General features: G+C 37.5%; 1 protein-coding gene across 2 annotated transcripts; it reads right to left on the reverse strand.

The window, feature by feature from the left end:
* Positions 1 to 4,978: 4,978 nt before the first annotated feature.
* pspc1 (paraspeckle component 1) lies at positions 4,979 to 16,286 on the reverse strand. Of its 2 annotated transcripts, XM_034865048.1 has the most exons (10): positions 15,788 to 16,168; positions 14,695 to 14,844; positions 14,402 to 14,553; positions 14,075 to 14,170; positions 13,657 to 13,853; positions 13,226 to 13,310; positions 13,006 to 13,111; positions 8,943 to 9,000; positions 6,368 to 6,504; positions 4,979 to 5,861 (listed from the first exon to the last, which is right to left on the reverse strand). In XM_034865048.1, the coding sequence occupies exons 1-10, from the start codon at positions 16,166 to 16,168 to the stop codon at positions 5,652 to 5,654; spliced, it is 1,572 nt and encodes a 523-aa protein (XP_034720939.1). In that variant the 3' UTR covers positions 4,979 to 5,651. The 2 variants fall into 2 exon arrangements, with proteins under 2 accessions (XP_034720939.1, XP_034720940.1); XM_034865049.1 differs by lacking the exons at positions 6,368 to 6,504; positions 8,943 to 9,000 and having other exon boundaries at positions 15,788 to 16,286.
* Positions 16,287 to 17,645: the final 1,359 nt, after the last annotated feature.

Genomic DNA, 17,645 nt, shown 5'->3' on the forward strand with positions numbered 1-17,645 from the left:
AAAATACACATGCATTACATTATTATTTGCAATATAGTCTATTAATATGTTTTTTGGGGAGTACAAAGGCTATTTGTGTGTTTAGATCCTTTCATTTGAAGGATTTCAGAGGTCTAAAGAATGAAAATGTGAAGCATTTTACAAGAAACAAGGCAAAAACATGAGCAAAGTAAGAGAAAAAACACTTTGCAAGTCCAGTTTGTGGCAAAGGCAAGGATTGCCAACGCAGTACTTTTTTTTTTTTACATAATGGGCATTAGTAACAAAAGGTTTACACATTTTTTAGCAGTCCAAACTATTAAAAAACACAAGGGTTCAAAATCAGTGCAGATAAACAAACGGAATCCTGAGTACATTCCCTAAACTAAAAGAATTTATTTATATCCGTAATCAGATAATGGCTCTGATGTTAACTTTTAGTACAGTAGCTTCAGGCTCTTCATCAGTCTCAAGACACATTATTAGATTCCAGTGTCTCTGGGAAACACATCAGGAATAGTACTGACTGCAATGTAGGCCGTAAGATGGTAATGTGGGACACATTCAAACTTAAAAAAATAAAGTTAAATAAAGTGATAATCTGTCAAATAACTCTCTAAAGAGACATCATCTTTGATCTGTAAAGCTGATATTAATTAACCCTAAAGCTGTAATAAAACACCTAAAGTAATTATTCATTTAGGTCTATACACAAAATGTAAGTAAAGTAAAGTAAAGCGGACCATATGGAGGGAGGAAATCTGGACAAAGAGATTTTTTAAAGGGACATATTATAAGGAAAAGAATGCTGCCCCAAAATCTAAAATCCTTCTAGAAAGAGAAGTGGGCCACAAACTGGGCTAAAGCAGAACAAGGCCAGAAAGTGAAGGACACAAAGTATTCATTCCCCAAATTGGCCACAATCAGCCCCGTTAAAACTGGATCACTTTAATGATTACGTTCCCTCGTGTTGATAATGAACAGCCTTCGGCATGGCAAGGAAAAGCAGCGCGCCTCTCCTCGCTGACTCTAACCCTTCCTGCTAACAACACACTGGAACCACCCTTAAAGCATCAGTCCGTTGGCTTTGATTGTTTCAATCAGGCAGTCCAAATGTTGAGTCAAGGGTAGTCATTCATATCCCATTGCAACCTATGCACAAGTGAGTTTGAGGGGTGAAATGCCTATTGATTAAATGATACAAAAAAGAAGAGGGTTAAAATCAATAACCTTCACCAGAAGATAGAAGAAACTTTGTCACATACAATCAAACAGTACAACTACACGTCCGAGCAGCAGCCAGCCACCAACATCGGCTGTTGCCCCAAATACTTAATACTATAACAAAATAAAAGTTGTTCTGTTTTTACAAATGGACCAAAATCTAACAACTTCAGAATTTTTTTTTTTGCCACCATATAACAATTATCTTTGTTCATCAATTACAGACATGACCCAATTAACAAATCAAATGTTTGAGGGTTTCATCTAGTTTACTGGTACAGCGTCCAATCTCTTTATCTGTTAATCTGTTTATTATTACACGTTTAATATAGCAGGAAAAGGTGATATACAAACATGAAATGTTTTAACAAACTCAGGAATTACATAAATCAACAGCAATTCATTTACATCAATAACAGAACAAAAGTTAAAAATCAGAGGCATGGTTTTATAAATCTGCTTTAATTTATATGGATACAATACAATGTTTAAAAATCTACTTGTGGAATTACATACAGTATGTTGTAAAAATGTCATCCCCCATAACCACAAATTCCTCTTCTTTTAATAATGATTTGTACTTTTGAACAACGGAGATTAACAGCACTGAAACACTGAACATTGAATGTGAAACGCCAAGCGCTACAATTTATCAGCTGCTAGGCACCACAATGACAAAAATGTCTTAACTTTGTGGTGATTTATTCTATCAAATGTAACAAAACAGTACAGAGAAGTGACAATTGTCCTTGACCTTTCCAGGACAGTACACTACCGGTAAAAATTTTGCGGTACTTACAAATATCCATTCCACTCCATTATAGACAGAATACCAGCTGATCTGAGTGTGTGTGGGGGGGGGGGGGGGGGGGGGGGGGGGGGGGGGGGGCGGATCTTTAATGCAATATCTACTTTGCCCATATCAGCAACCCTTCAGCCAACGTTCTAAAGGCACATTCTGTTTACTAATCTGATATCATTTAAAAAAACTAACTAGAAAAACATTGGAGAACCATTTTGCACTTATGTAAGCACATATTATTATTACTGTTCACCATTGCAACACCTTAATTATGTTAATTATGTAAATACTGTATCATAATATTCCTTTAACTATGTCAATTTCCACACTCCTTATATTTCTTTATTTATATTTCTACTATTTGTGCAACTGCAACACAGAGTTTCCCTTTGGGGATCAATAAAGTATTTCTGATTCTGATTCTGGTTTCTGATTCTAATCTGAAATCTGATTTCCTTGCTGTGACCCCCAAACTGGGAGAGTGGCTCCAGCAGACTCCAGGTAAAACATCAGAGGTCTCTGTCCAGAAGAGTGCAGTCCTAGGAACAGCTAAGATACTGCGCAGAACCCTCAAACTCCCAGACCTCTGATAGAAGACCCAAGCTTGAGGATGACACATACTAACCCACAAGGTGGGAGAGGGGGATTTTTTATATATTCAGCATGAGACTTGCCTAAAGGGTGGTGTAAAAGTGATTATGTACCCCCTGAGGTTCTCTACAGCTGCAAGTAAAAAACAACAACAACCATCTACTATCAACTATGCTTCATGGAAAATATGACTTACAATGTTTGAATATAGTAGGACAAGGGTGAAAAATACTGGATGAAATTGTTACTCTCAGGAACTGACTGTTTCTTTGATCATTTTTCCATATTACCTCCGCCAAGGAGGTCATGTTTTCAGCTCGGGTCGTCTGTTTGTCTACCCGTAGGATTACGGAAAACTTACTGCAGCGGATCTGAATCCCGGAGCGAATAGACAAATTATTTTTCACGTTTGTTAACATCACTAGATAGAGCATTTGTGCTGCACTCATGTAGTGTTGGAATAATTGAAGAAATAAAAAAAAATAAAAATAGAGTTCCAGACTGGGAAAATACACACTGCCTTCACATTGTGAGATAGGTTATGCCTTGGCGGAGGTCTACGCTCTCCGAGTTCTGTTCTGGTTTCTTTTTCTTTTTAATACCAAGGGGTGACGTTGCCTAAATCCCAGTGTAATTATCTGTGCCCGTGTATTTGTCTGGGTTTAATTAATGACCCCATCCAATCCTGTTACTGTTCTGCATCTCATATTCACTTTCAAATTACAAAAACAAAAAAATCATACACATTTTATACATATATATATTTATCACTCTCTGCTGTCTGTAGGCCTAATTGCCCTTTGAGGACAATAGAATTTGTATTGACCCTAGGTATTTACTATTGAGGTCTGAGTCTGCGGTACAAAATTATATGTTGTCACAAATATTGAATGGCCACATTATTTCAAATACAATACAATGGACCTACAGCGTTGTAATCACTGTGTGTGTGTGTGTGTGTGTATTTACCTATTCCTTTACGGGGCAGAACACGGACAGGACCTATAGCAGATGAAAAAGAAGACAATTTCAAACAAATAGTCTGTGGAATATTCTGTGCATTGAACTAAAAGTGACATTTCATAGACTGTTATTTCAAGTAGCCTCTCAAGTATTATTGAAATACCGGTAATGAGCAGTTATAAAACTGGTTCATCAGATTATGCAAATCATGTGATCAAACTATGCTTCAGCAAACGGATGCATTTCATGCCAAAGAGTGATTTCCAGGAACCAGTGTAGCAATTCCAGACAAAAGAGCAGCTATTCCAAATGATCAAAAGATATGATTTACAAATCCAGTGGCAATAAACCTGGCCAATTTCTAAAAAACCTGGTCTTGTTAAGACATACAGCCTACAAGATCAACTTTTCGGGTCTTGGGATTTTAAGTCTTACTTGGTCTTCCCCACCTATCCACCATATCTCAAATATTTGCCTTTTGACTGGTGCGACAGCCTTAAAATTTCTTCAACTTAAATAAGCAGCAATAAAAGGTATTATTTTGACATTATTCATGGTTAACCTAACAAAAGTAGCCTACATATGTGGTTTTGACTGAAATCTATAATCTACCTTTGTGGTACAAATAACTTGAGCCTTTAGTTTACCATGATTTGACCCTGCTTTGGTAATGGGCACATCTCAGTCTGTAGTATGAAATTGACTCACGACACAATTTGCTTCACAAAAATTCCGTATAAAAACAAGTAAAAACTTATACATGTCACATACATACACATCAAAAAATCTAACAGCAGTTTTCTCCCATTGAATCATTCACCCTTTCCGACTGTACATCATTAGGCTTTCAGAAGTGCTGTGTGTGTGCGTGTGTTTTTACAATGCAAAGATACAAGAGTGGAAGAAATTAAATGTAAATACCTGTTTTAAAACTATTCTTTAGAATCTGACACCTGGTTAGTGTATTTCACATTTCTCAGACCCAGTGAAACAAAGATCTTGTACGGTCAAGCACACAGAAACCCACGGCACACTGACATACAACAAATATATCTGGACACTCACATAAACACTATGGAGATATCATAATGTCTTTCTTTTTACATAGTTTTGTAATCACCTGATCAAAAGTGAATTATTGTTCATACAAAAAGGTGGTGGGGACATTTTTGGCCTTTGATCAGTAAGTCATAAAATTTGCATGTGCAATGTTTGTCAAGTGCATTATTTTCCAGATAACACACAGATAATAGACACACGTTTGTGTATGCACTCAAATACAGTTATTAGGAAGAAAGAAAATGGGAAAGGGACAATATTGTAATTGGCAGGTCAGAGGTAAAGAACTGTATTCAGCCAATAAAAATGCAATAGGTGCATCTCTATGTCAAGTTTATGCAGAAAATGACAGAGACAGAACCTACTACAAATGTTTTATTTCTCTTAACCATCACGTACAGGATGCACTGAAGCTGCAGAAACATTCACTTACTGAAAGATTGAACATCCAACTAGCTAAGAGTAACAGTATTTTTGATGGGAGGACCACAAACTACTACCTAGTCCCAGGAAAGTCTATTTGGGTTTGCACTAGATTTCAGTTTCAGAAATCAGCCATCTTGTTTTGACCATTATCAATGTCCAATCTAATTCATCTTTATATAAATGTATCACTCCCATACAACAGCTTCATAGAGTGTATCCAAGACAATAGTAACCACTACAACTGCAAAGTTGTCTAGCCAAAAAAGGGCTTCTTGACATGCTTTGAAACTTCTTTGCACACTTCATATTTAGCAGACAAAAAGCACAAACCTCATTTAAAAAAGAGATGGAAAACATATGCGGGGAAAGAAAATTATGGTGTATAAATGCTGCAAATAAGTGTAGCTACAAACCATTTCTCTGTAGTATTATCAATCACAAAATATATGCCTCTCAGTGACAAAAAGAAAACTGGCAAAAAAAAACAAAAAAGAAAGAAAACATTTCCCACAGGGAGAGAAGTGGGTCGATGTAACACAGAAAAAGAGATGATCGGCTTGGGGCGGTAACAAGATCCACGTGAACTGTCTCCATGATCAGAAGTATTTTAGTATCTGCGGCGTTTATTATTTGGCCCATCAAAGACTCCCCCTACTGGACTTCCCCGTCCGAATCCTGTGGCTTGTCCAACTTGAGGGCCTAATGGCTGCTGCTGCTGTTGCTGCGACTGTGGCTGCTGCTGCAGCTGTTGAGGCTTTGGGGACTCAACTTCTGGTTGACCCCCCACTGATCCACCCTGCGGGTATCTATCGCTTTGCTAAGGTCATGGATTCAGGGGAAACAAAAAAGACGAAAATGGTGTTTGGGAGTCAGACACATACAGTGTATCCAGAAAAGCAATTTCAAAGTTCATCAGTCAGGGTTTGATCCAAGTTTCGCCATCCGAGAGTAAAAGGGAGTGAGGTGAACCAAGCAGCCAAAGGGAGAGAGAGGAATAAGACTATTAGTTAAGTCTACAGTTCTGAGATACATTTTCAAAGCTCGATTTAGGTTTTGATATAGGTTACAAATATAGTAATTGTTTACTTCTGCTTTAAAATAAGGCTAAAAGGAGGCCTTTGCTCAAATTCAAGAACTTCTTTTTCTTAGGAATTCCTTAGAAGCCAAACTAAGACGTTTCATTTCTAAACAGGTGGTTGGCCCAAGGTACTCTTATTAGGCCATGTTTTTATTGTATAGTCTATAAAGAAAATGGCATTCAAGTTGAACATAGACTAATTGAGAGATAAACTATAACTTCCTAATTCTTTCCTGATACATTACCATGGCTCCATTCTGTGACATCACTGGTGTCCCCATATTTGCAGTTCCCTCCGGGCCAACGGCTCCTCCCCTTCCACTCATGCCCATCATTTGACCCTGGTTAGAACTGTGCCCCGGGGACCCCTGGTTATAGCCATCTACACGCAAAACAACGGAGCATTGGTTTGTCATTTGGTGAGTCAGTTAAATGTACCCCAACGTCCCGCAAGACTTGTGGTAGCTGAACACAACAATTATTCTCAATGAATTCAAAGAAAAATGTAACGTTGGCTTTTGGTCGACAGCTTATATGATTGTCATCTGACGAGGACTATTATTGTATTACTCTGCTACTCATTAAAAAACACATTAACAATGCACTCAACTTGTCAGTATGAAGTTAAGACCTTTACCAAGACATCAACAATGTTAGTTTATATGTGTGTGTCTATCTCCATGTGTGTATATATATACACACACATGGAGATACACACACAAACACACAGTTGTGTTCAAAATAATAGCAGTCCAACATCACTAACTTCATATTTTTTGGTATAAGTGATATTTCTACATGGAAAATAATTTACTAGTAAGTGTTGTAGAGTCATAGAAAAAATACAGACCTAACAGTCATGACATGCATGCGGCTCATTTTGTGTTTTTGAAGGCAGCATGTTCAAAATGATAGCAGTGTTGTGTTCGATTAGTGAGGTGATTGATTCTGTGAAGAAACAGGTGTCAATTATGACATTATTATTTAAGGAAATCCACAAATTGATCAATTTTGGTAATTTTTTGATTTGGAATTGAATGTGCAGTGTTCCCAATGCATTGATATTATGGAATTAAAAGCTATTCTGAGGATTTTGAGCATTAATGACTTTTTTTTTATGAACACACTGCTATTATTCTGAACACAAATGTATATATTTATATATGCCAACACAACTAAAAACCAACGTTCACTCAAAGTAGTAACTATGTAATATTATCTTGAAGTAGACATTACAGACAGAATAGACGGAGACAGCAGATTGTCTAACTAATAATGAGAGGTTCTTACTTTGACACCTAAACTTGAAGGCCAAGTGCCAAAACCCACATCTTTTGCTAACTTCACCGGGGATTGCACATCATCTTAGTCATGAAGCAGTCAGAGTTGTAAGGAATAAATCTTGGACCATTTCTAAAAGCAGTCATCGAACGTTATATTCTATTCAAACCCAAAAAACAGAATACTTCACCTTCATTCAGATCTACAAATGTTAGATAGTACAATCCCGACATGTTGCAACATGACGTCTGATGTAAAACTATCAGTTGAACTGTAACTAAAAGTAGCCTCCGACTTTGAGTCAGAGATATTGGAAATTTCTCACACCATCAATATCTCCCACTTTGTGAAAAGCGCTCCACACATAAAACACTATACAGTGTTCGATTTTAACATTTTATAACATAGCATAATAAGGAATGAGGTAAGAGTTTGCATTTTCAATTTGCACTTTTACAAAACAGAAGTGGGGTGTAAATAATAAAAAGTAAAAAAAGTTGAAATATTACTACAGGTTTTTATGTTTGGCAGAGGTAAAAGAAGAAGAAAAGTTTCTGCAATGGAAACAGACTCAGCAAATAAATGACATAAATGACATTAATTAAGTATGTGGCTTAAATGTCCACTGAGGCTACAAAAAAATCGCAGCAGACAAAAAAGTCTGACGATCTGTGTGGAGGAATGAGACTGCAACCTTTTTAGAAATTATTACCTGACACAAACAGCAGTGACATATCGACCTCATTTTAAGTAAAAACAGGATGCTACTGTATGTGCAACAGCAAAAAAATACAAATGCAACAGCAGTTTTACTTATATAGATGATGTGCAATCCTAGGTAATATTGTATGGGAAAGAACCACCATGAATAACATTCTGTCCTACAACATAGACCAAAACCTCAGTCCCCAGCCCCTCATCCTGCACTCTGCACATACAACATTTACTTTACAATTTTCATACCCGATCAAGGTCAACAGACATTTGTCTTTAATTTTTGTCGGTAATTATTTCCAGCTATGATTCACTTAAAAATAAGAAGTGCTAAATAAATGCTGCAGCCTTTAAGTTTCTTCTTGACAATGTACTGTAGAAATAAACTCAAAAGGCCACAACAGCACAACAATAAATACCACAGTTAAATCTTTCATTTTCAAATCTGCATACAATACATGATGAGAGCTCAGGGACCAAATATTTCTCAAACTATGAAACCTCGCCCCCAAAAAACTCCCGTTTAGTACACTGTGTATTCTGTGAGTACAGACATTGTGTTGTCATGGGTGTATTATGGTTTTGTTTTTCTTTTGCATTGCATCCGCTGTTAGTCCATTTTACACCAAAAAGAAGTCATAACATACAAAGTAAAGTATTACTTTAGTCATTACAAACATGTGAATACATCTTGTTGAAAAGGAGTCACTGGGGATGCAAAACAAATAATATTGATAAATGACATTAAGGCAGAAATAATTTACTCATTATTTTTACTCCATCTTTTTTTTGAATCAACCAGTCTTTACACAATCATGCCCATACCTCCCATATTAATGGCTCCACGAGGGCCCAGCTCACCCACTCTCATTTCCTGTTCTCTCTGGAAGAAGTGAAAAGCAGCCTTCAGAACAAAACTGCTAAAGTACAATTCTTCAGTGGATAGGTTTTCTGAAAAGGTTTTTATTTTCTACACAAAACTGATGATAGAAATTGCCCATGGCATGTAAAGACTGTATCTTTATCATGAATGGGTACATTAAAGGTTCAGCTTTAATGCCTCTTCCCCTCCATTCAAACTTTGGCAACATCCTCCTGCTGGTCTGTAGACTTACTGGTCTCAGACAAGCTTAACGTACACTGACAATCTAATTTGCAAACTGAAGCTACTAATCAAATAAGTTGGAGCAAGCATATCTTTAAAACATAAGACAAATCAAACGGGCTTCAGGCGATTTTATTCACACGTCGAGTTTAAAGCATGTACTTTGGTTTGCCTCTAGACCCAGCCCAAATTAAGTTGTGTACAACATTCGCACAGGGTCCTGACACACCAAGTCGAACTACAAATTAGCAACAACAAACAGAGTGACCTCATGGCAAAGACAACAGTTGACCACCAGAATGCATCTGTTAATCTATTTTAATGTACTTGTGTTACTTTTGAATACGTAAACAGTAGTATTCTTTCTATTCTTGTAAAGAAGCAAAGATTGAAGGCAAAAAATAAAGATAAACAACACTAAATTAGTGACTGCTTCTGATGCAGATTCAACATGCATTAGCCCCTTGTGTGCTGATAATGGTCGACTATAGTAAATGGCGCTAAGAATAACGCAACCGCGGAATTACGCCTGTCAGCTTGGTGTTTCAGGACCCAATCACAAAACCAGCGGTCGGAGTTTGTGCGTGTTGCTCATTCATTCTCCCAATAAAACACAATTATGGATACATTTCTTTCACACACAAACTGACACACACACAATCTTGCAAACACACAAAGTGAATACAGTTCAACAATATTTCACTGACCTGTATTGAGGCTGCTTTAGAATTAATGTTTTTTTAAAGAAAACGTAACACTTAAAACACTAGACAAGGCTTAATCCATTTCATTGAAACTTCTAATTTTAAGAAAAATTATAAACTCACTATAATTGGTTAGGAAATGTCAACTCCACCGAAAACATTTTCACCATCTTATCACAAAGAATAATAGTGGAATGAATTTTGCACAGTTACAACCTCTACCTTCTAAACGTATATAATCTTATGTTGAAGGTAGAAAATGTAGATATATCACAGAGATCAAATTGGTAACCCATGGTTAGGTAGGGAACTTTAATTTGGTGGGTCAAAACTATACAGTTCCATTAATAGCAGAAATTGTCCCACACAAACCTCAAGGAAAATTTGGACACTATGTAAGTTACTGTGAAAATACTGAGCTGCTCAACATTTGTATCTTTAGTACACTTACCTGTTTAATGGTCACTACATTGCTATTAAAATAAGTAGTAATGTAAATATCACTGTTTCATTTACATTTATGAGATGGCAGCTTCAAATCTATTTGTGGTTAGTAATGCACGAGCCGCAGCTAATGGAAGCAGTAGATTGCAGCAGATAAGAATCTTTCTTTAACAATAATCCTGCACAAACTAGTATAACACCAGAAAGAGCAGGTTAACGCTTGCTCTAACACTGTAAATTAGTTACCAGCCCATGATGAATCCTATGTATTTTATAATTGACAGGACGGCAAAGGAAGCTAACGTAGAGTTTATAGTATCATTGTCAGGGAGTTACATTTTACATGAACCCTATTAATATATCAATCCACTTCAACTGTATGACACAACACACATACCACTTCAGTTTAAAAGAAAACATTACAAATGCAACTTCTCATGTATCTTACTCATAACTATGTGTGTTCATTAATAAGGGTAATCAGTAGTGTTAGATGGGAGCCGTGAAGGAGTTGGTATGAATTGGACAGATGGTCCTAGATTGAAGTTCTGAGTGTGTGTGTATACGTGTGTGTGTGTGTGTGTGTGTGTGTGTATTACACGCATGTAAAGATGCAGACTCCAACAGGACCTCTAAACAGAGCAAAGGATTTGAAGAGAAAAGTTATCACACAGAAATCAACAACACATCACACCAACAAACACCTAGAATTTACTCAAACTTTCTTTTTGATCAAATAAAATCCTAAAGATTACATATTAACTTTTTCTCACTGAAATCCACTTGTATGAACTAGCACATGCAACCTTTTTGTTTGTGATTTAAAAAAACTCATTGATGTTAATGCACTCTGCCAGTAAATTTAAATCTATTACATTAATTATTATAAATTACTAGGCCCTAAGCGAGATGCTAGAAATGGTCTAGGGTTTAGAGGCCAAACTGGTATTTGTAAATATTTATAGTGTGACAGCAAAACTATACATTCCACTCTCATCCACGTAAACAAAGCCGAAGTTAAACAGGTAAAGCTGGCAACACAAGAGATCAATACTATCATTATTTCTTTAGAAGGTACGAGAGACAACTGCAGCCACTATAAAATGTCACAATATGATATGTCACTATATGATGTCACATCACAACTTAGACAAAAACATTAATAGAAAAATAACTGCACACAAGAATTCTAAGGTATAAATAACCTGCTTAACCTGCATGTATACAAGCTGTTGTTCCAATCCCTAGTCTTTGATCAAGACATTGCATTGATTTGTTTCTTTTATTTATTTGGGGGGTGGAAACAAAAGCAACACCTCTAAAAAGGTGGTGTGCATAAGCATGCAGTTCTGAAAGATTCTGAAAACACAGGATCATGAAAAGTAGAAGCCTAATGTTGATTTATTATTTTACTCAAATGTAGTAATATATTATTCATAAATAAATAGTAAAAGTGAAACAATATAATATCTGTGGTTAGTGTTGGTGTTTGTCTGATCCCATGCGTAGTTTGACACAATAAACCATAGTATGACAGTGATGTGTTACTATGGCAGCCAGGCTGCAACTATTAAAGAACCATAACAAATAATCAAAAAGATAGAACATTTTGTCTTTAGAGACATAACTGAAAGCTGCTACAAAAAGAGGAAATAAGAAAATCCTGGACCACAACACAATTCAGTCGAGGTGCTGCTAAAATGTAGGAAATGCTAAAGAAACAAAAACAAAGAAAGGGGGTTGCTGCTAACCTAAAACTGGGCTCTTGAATTGGTTTTGGCAAGTTGTTCTTGTGTATTACTTTCTTTTTTTTTTAAATCCCAAAAATATTCCTCTATGAAATATATGTCTAGATTCAGACTAAAAACTACTAGAAAAAATAAACTCTGCAGCGACTGTATTAGCAAAGACCAATACCTCAGAATGCTGCCGTAACACTGCTAGAGTATGTACACTATACAGGCTGTTGAGATCCATTTCACACTATGGTGCACATATACCATGTTATTTAGCACATCAAGGAAAATAGGAGGCAAGTATGCTTAATTAAGTATTTGTACTTTCTTTTGATTTCTATCTAGAATTTTTTTAAACAGTGTGTGCTAACACAAAGTAGAGAGAAAGGTCATGTATGCATTTGTTGAATAATCAAGGATTAACACAACAACTTTTACTCTTTAAATGATGAGATTCTTGATTGTTTGCTTGTGCATAATACTTTAATATGTATCAAAAGTGCAAATAGGGATGGACAATATATTGATATTGTATTGTGATATCTGGGTATAAGACTTGATTTTGTCTTAGATTTTGGATATTGTAATATAAGGCTTTTCTTTTCCTGGTTTTAAAGGCTGCATTACAGTAAAGTAATCTAATTTTGTTCTAGCTGTTATTTTAATTGCCTTTAACCACTTAGACATATCTACATTCCTATTTAACAAAAAAAATCATTGTGTAACAATGAGTGATTTGTCAACCCTACAATATTGATATTGAGGTATTTGATCAAAAATATTGTTGTATTTGTGAAGTGGTCCATATTGCCCAGCCCTAGGTGCAAATGAAACTGGGCAGTCTTCAATGTGTTTCTAAGTGTGTGTTGACAGCATATATGTATTCCAGCTGTACTCACATTGTCAAGGTAGTTTGGTTTGAAGCCATCTGGGTGGCGTCTCAGGTCCTCCTGTTCTCTGTGTCTCATCATCTCTTCCTCTCTCCTTCTCCGTTCCTCTTCATGCCTGCAGCCAGAGAGAGAACAGACAGAATAGACAAATAAAATACAACTAAATCAAACAAGAGGGACTCTCAACAGCTCTCTCACTCTAATGGCTCGCTTAAGAAAGGAAACACACCTCATCTCTATCTGCTTTCGCCTCTGCAGCTCCTGGTTGCGGAGCTCCTCCAGTCTCCTCAACTCCTCCTGACGTCTCATTAAATCTGGAAGAAGGGAGGAAGACAACATGAGTAAGACAAACTGACAGAGGAATGGATACATAAGGAATAAATGCAAAAACACAAAATAAAAGGGTAACATGCATGAGGCAGTATTTCCTATAACTGAGATATCATGATGATAAAAGCATAACACTGCCAGATATTATATATGTATAAAACATTCATTAAGAGTCAGCTGGCTAAATCCTACACTTACCTACAGTTTAAATCAATCACCATAGGCAGCTACACTGCAAATAGGCATTATTTTGATTTCCCACCTGAACAAATGTGAGATACCAAGTATACTAAAGGACATAGTACAGTAAATCACCCCCAAAGCCCGTACCTTGTCTCATTAACATGAGCTGATGTTCATGTTTGGCCGACTCTAGCTCAGCCTCCAGTTTCTCTTTGGCCTCTTTAATGTTCTTGTCCACCTGTTCTTTTTGCTGTTTCTCCATCTCATGAAGAGCTTTCCAGCGAGACGAATATTCAAACTCAAATGTCCCCGGTTGAGCAAAATGCGGCATCTGCTCTCGTTCCCTGGCCGAGGAAAAAAGATAATTCAGAAATAAACAACAACAACTCCAGTGGAATACGGTCAGCAACCCTAGACAGAGAGACAGAATGAGCATTGTGTAGTTGAAAATGTTCAAAAACCAACAAACAGTATGAACAAACTGAAACACATTTTAATGTATGTATGTACAAATCTATGCATGAACTTGCACTGTAAGATAAATACACATAACTTGTTGACTTACTTGTAGTACTTTGGAGTCTTCTGCAGCAGTTTTTCAGGCTGTCCATCCTCATCATCAAAGTGCTCTGAGGGCTCCACAATGGCTGGACAAGGTGTGCTGAAGAAAGAGAGACAACACTGAATTGGAAAACCTGGGATATTACAAGAAAGATGATGCAGTAGAAAAGGACAAATGCCTCGTAAGTAATTAGTTTTTGTATAAGAGTGAGGATTAACCGATGCAAGATGAGAATGTAAAAACTAAACCTTCAGTATGCAACTAAAACACAAAATCACAAAGTCATTCAACCCCAGCCAGTTCTGTGTTCACCATGCCCACACTCCTTACGTGGTCAGCAGCAGCGCTCCCTCTTTGCAGCGCTCCAAGGCTTTACGTGCAGCTGCTTTGCTTGCAAACTCCACAATGCCTCTCCCAGTGGGACGACCACGGTCATCTGTCACGACAATAGCCCGTTCCACCGGCCCAAATTCAGAAAACGCCTAATGGTAGAGTGGATTTCAGATTACTTATCACTGCAAAGAAATCAGCAGTTACACAGAGCAGATAACACAGGAAGTATACTTGACAAACATCCCAATCTTGTTACATTTCTGAGATTGTATAGCTTTTGTCCAGTATACCTGTTCAAGCAGTTCATTTGTTACTACAGGCAACAGGTTGCGCACTGTAAGGGCAGCACCGTGTGTAGCGAAGCGGATCCTGATTGGTCGATTATTCAAAATAGTCCCGTCCAGCTCAGCTTTAGCAATCTCTGCCAGCGTCCGAGTTTCCTGTAGACAAGGAGGGGGGAGAAAAAGAATGATGATACCCCAGTGAGGCACATTATGGCATTCGTTAGGGCTGCAGAATAAACAGTATTCAAATTGTTATCCTAAAGATATTTGACAATCCAGAATTTGCATCTGTGTAGCACGTGGTGATAATTCAATATGATCATTTCTTTTTTGCCTTTCAATTGAATCATATTGAGATGAAATTATATAGGTCTATAGATATTGTGATACACAATGAAGTCCTTTAAATTGATGATAACCAGCACTAACTCTAATTTTATAGAAAATCTGATGTGAAATATTTTGAGCAAATATTTAAAGATTGCAGTTGTTTTAACATCTCCTTTTACATTACCACCAGTTCAATGTAATTAACAAACTGGACTCCAACTGGCAACCTTCCAGTCATAAGTAGGTTCTCTCTTCATATAGATAATAATGTGTAAAGGTCCACTGGGAAACCAAAGTTGGTGCAAAGATGTTTGCCATATGGCCCAGCCATACATCCATGTAGACCACTTTGTACCACTCTATTTTCTATAATGACCAATGAAAGTGGGCCACATTGTTAAACTATATATTTCTTCGGTATTTGCTATATAAACTGCAAGGTGTGGGAAAAAACTACATTGCAAAGTGAGGACCTTTCACATACAAGTCCACAAAGATAACCTCTATAAAATGTGACACTCCGAAAAAAAATTGGAACCCAAAACAACACAAAATAAATATGTTATGGATGAATGTAAGATGAATGGTTGTTATACAAATAACGATCAACTGAAGTCAACCAGCACCGTGTTTTCGCTTACATAGCAGCTTAGTTAGCTACTCTTAGGCACGAAATTTCGATCCACATATTAAAACCAAAAAAGCATTCCTTTAACTTTAGGTCTATATGTTAGTTTCACAACAGAAAAGCAACACACACAGAACTTACCAAGCGAACGAAGCCGAACCCCCGGTCTCTGTTGATGAAAACCTCGCCAACGTTCCCATACTTGGCAAACATGTTTTTGAGCTCCTCCTCCGGGATATCCACCGGGAGGTTTCCGACAAAAAGACGTGAGCGCTGGGTGAACGTCTTCTCACCGGGCTTCCGAAAACTCGTAATATCCAGAGTCATTTCCTCCCGGCCTTCTTTGCTTCCTTCTCCGGCTCCTTCCCCTTGTTCGGCCGCGGGTGACTGATGCTGCTGCGGCGTTGGGCTGTCTTTGTTCGCCGGTGACTGCTCCGGGGCCGGGGAGTCGGTCCCGCGTTTCGCTTGTTGAGGAGAATTGCAGCTTTGCATGTTTGCTTGCTGCATATTTCGGTTAGCCATGTTTGGACAACGTTGTTTATGTAACGTTATCTTAATTAAACTAACTTTAGGCTAAAGACTTGTGGACCAGTGCTGCTGATGCTATGCTGCACACACACCTCCTGGTTTTCAAAGATGGCGGTGGTTGCGCGCGCAACTTCCTATTTTGATCGAGCCAAGGGCGTAAATACCATAGACAGTAAAAGGGAAATACCAACTGGAATTTTTGTGACCCCCTTCCAGACATAGGGTTCTAGAAGAATCATCATCAACACACTAGTTCCAATCACGGCCGCAACTAATGATGATTTATTTTTCCTTAACAACAAATGTGCCAATTTGTTATTATTATTTGTTTCCCATACAGCCCCAAACCCAAAGATATTACAGTGTTATAAAACAGACCAAAGGCAAGAAATCCTCACTAGAGGTGAGAGAGTTGCTTTAAAAATTTGTGACAGGATAAATCGTTTCAAAACTAATTGCTGATAAATGTTGTGCCGATGGACTCATTATTTAATCAAACATTGCTGCAGCTGTAAATCCTGCTATTTTAACCGGGAAACGCCCCATAGCCTGAAAAGGGTGCCTCTCCAGTAATGTCAAGTCATTTTATTGAACTATTACAATTTGCACAATGGGATCCAATATATAGCCCACATTAAAGCCCCCATGTCTGAAAAAACCCAGGCGCCCGTCACAGCCCCTTAATCCCTTATATCCAACATGAGCATAGCCTACATTTTAACTGATCCTTTACACAACAGGTGTCTTTTTCTGTTCGCTTTTGTCATCTGAACAGTGTGCAAGTTTCTGAGGTGCTTGCTGAAAGTTTTTCCCATGATCGACCAGCCATCTGTCCAGATATCAAGGCACATCTGTGTGCATATGCTTAAATTCCTCTGTTTGACAAGGGTAGTTATCGTCCTCATTGCTCTTCTGTCAGGGATCCCATGTCCGGACAGGTCAGAGGGCTGCTGCCTGTCGCTGATAAGTTGCATGAGTCTGTCCACAGAGGCAGCGTAATGTTTCACTCAGGGAATGTGAATAAGCAAGCGATTTGAAGGGTCTTTTTGTAATTAGCCTGCAGGAATAATGCCTGCTCATTATAGTTCTCTTTTGATCCTGAGCAATATCCCTTGAGCCTTAATTTCACATATCTGAAAGATCCTTTAGCCTTAATTAGGTTGATGTTTGTCATATGTGTACTGGTTGCATCACTCAATGTTGTGTGTTGTAGAAGCAAACTTAAAATCTAGAAAGGTGAATTGCAGAAAAATGCCCTCTGTGAGTCCTATATCATACATAATGTTTGTAGTGAATAGGCTTCATTTATTATTAAAACAACATGATTGTATTTTTAATGTGTACTATTTGCTAGTGTCTGGGCCCCTTTACAAAAGCTTTAAGTAGCTCACCAGGGTATCCCATTTCACATATCTGCATGTTGTCTTTTGATTGTACTTGTTTTTCAACTTTTGTGAATAAATTGAACCTA

This window comes from Etheostoma cragini, chromosome 24 (genome assembly GCF_013103735.1).
Source record: "Etheostoma cragini isolate CJK2018 chromosome 24, CSU_Ecrag_1.0, whole genome shotgun sequence".
NCBI lineage: Eukaryota > Metazoa > Chordata > Actinopteri > Perciformes > Percidae > Etheostoma > Etheostoma cragini.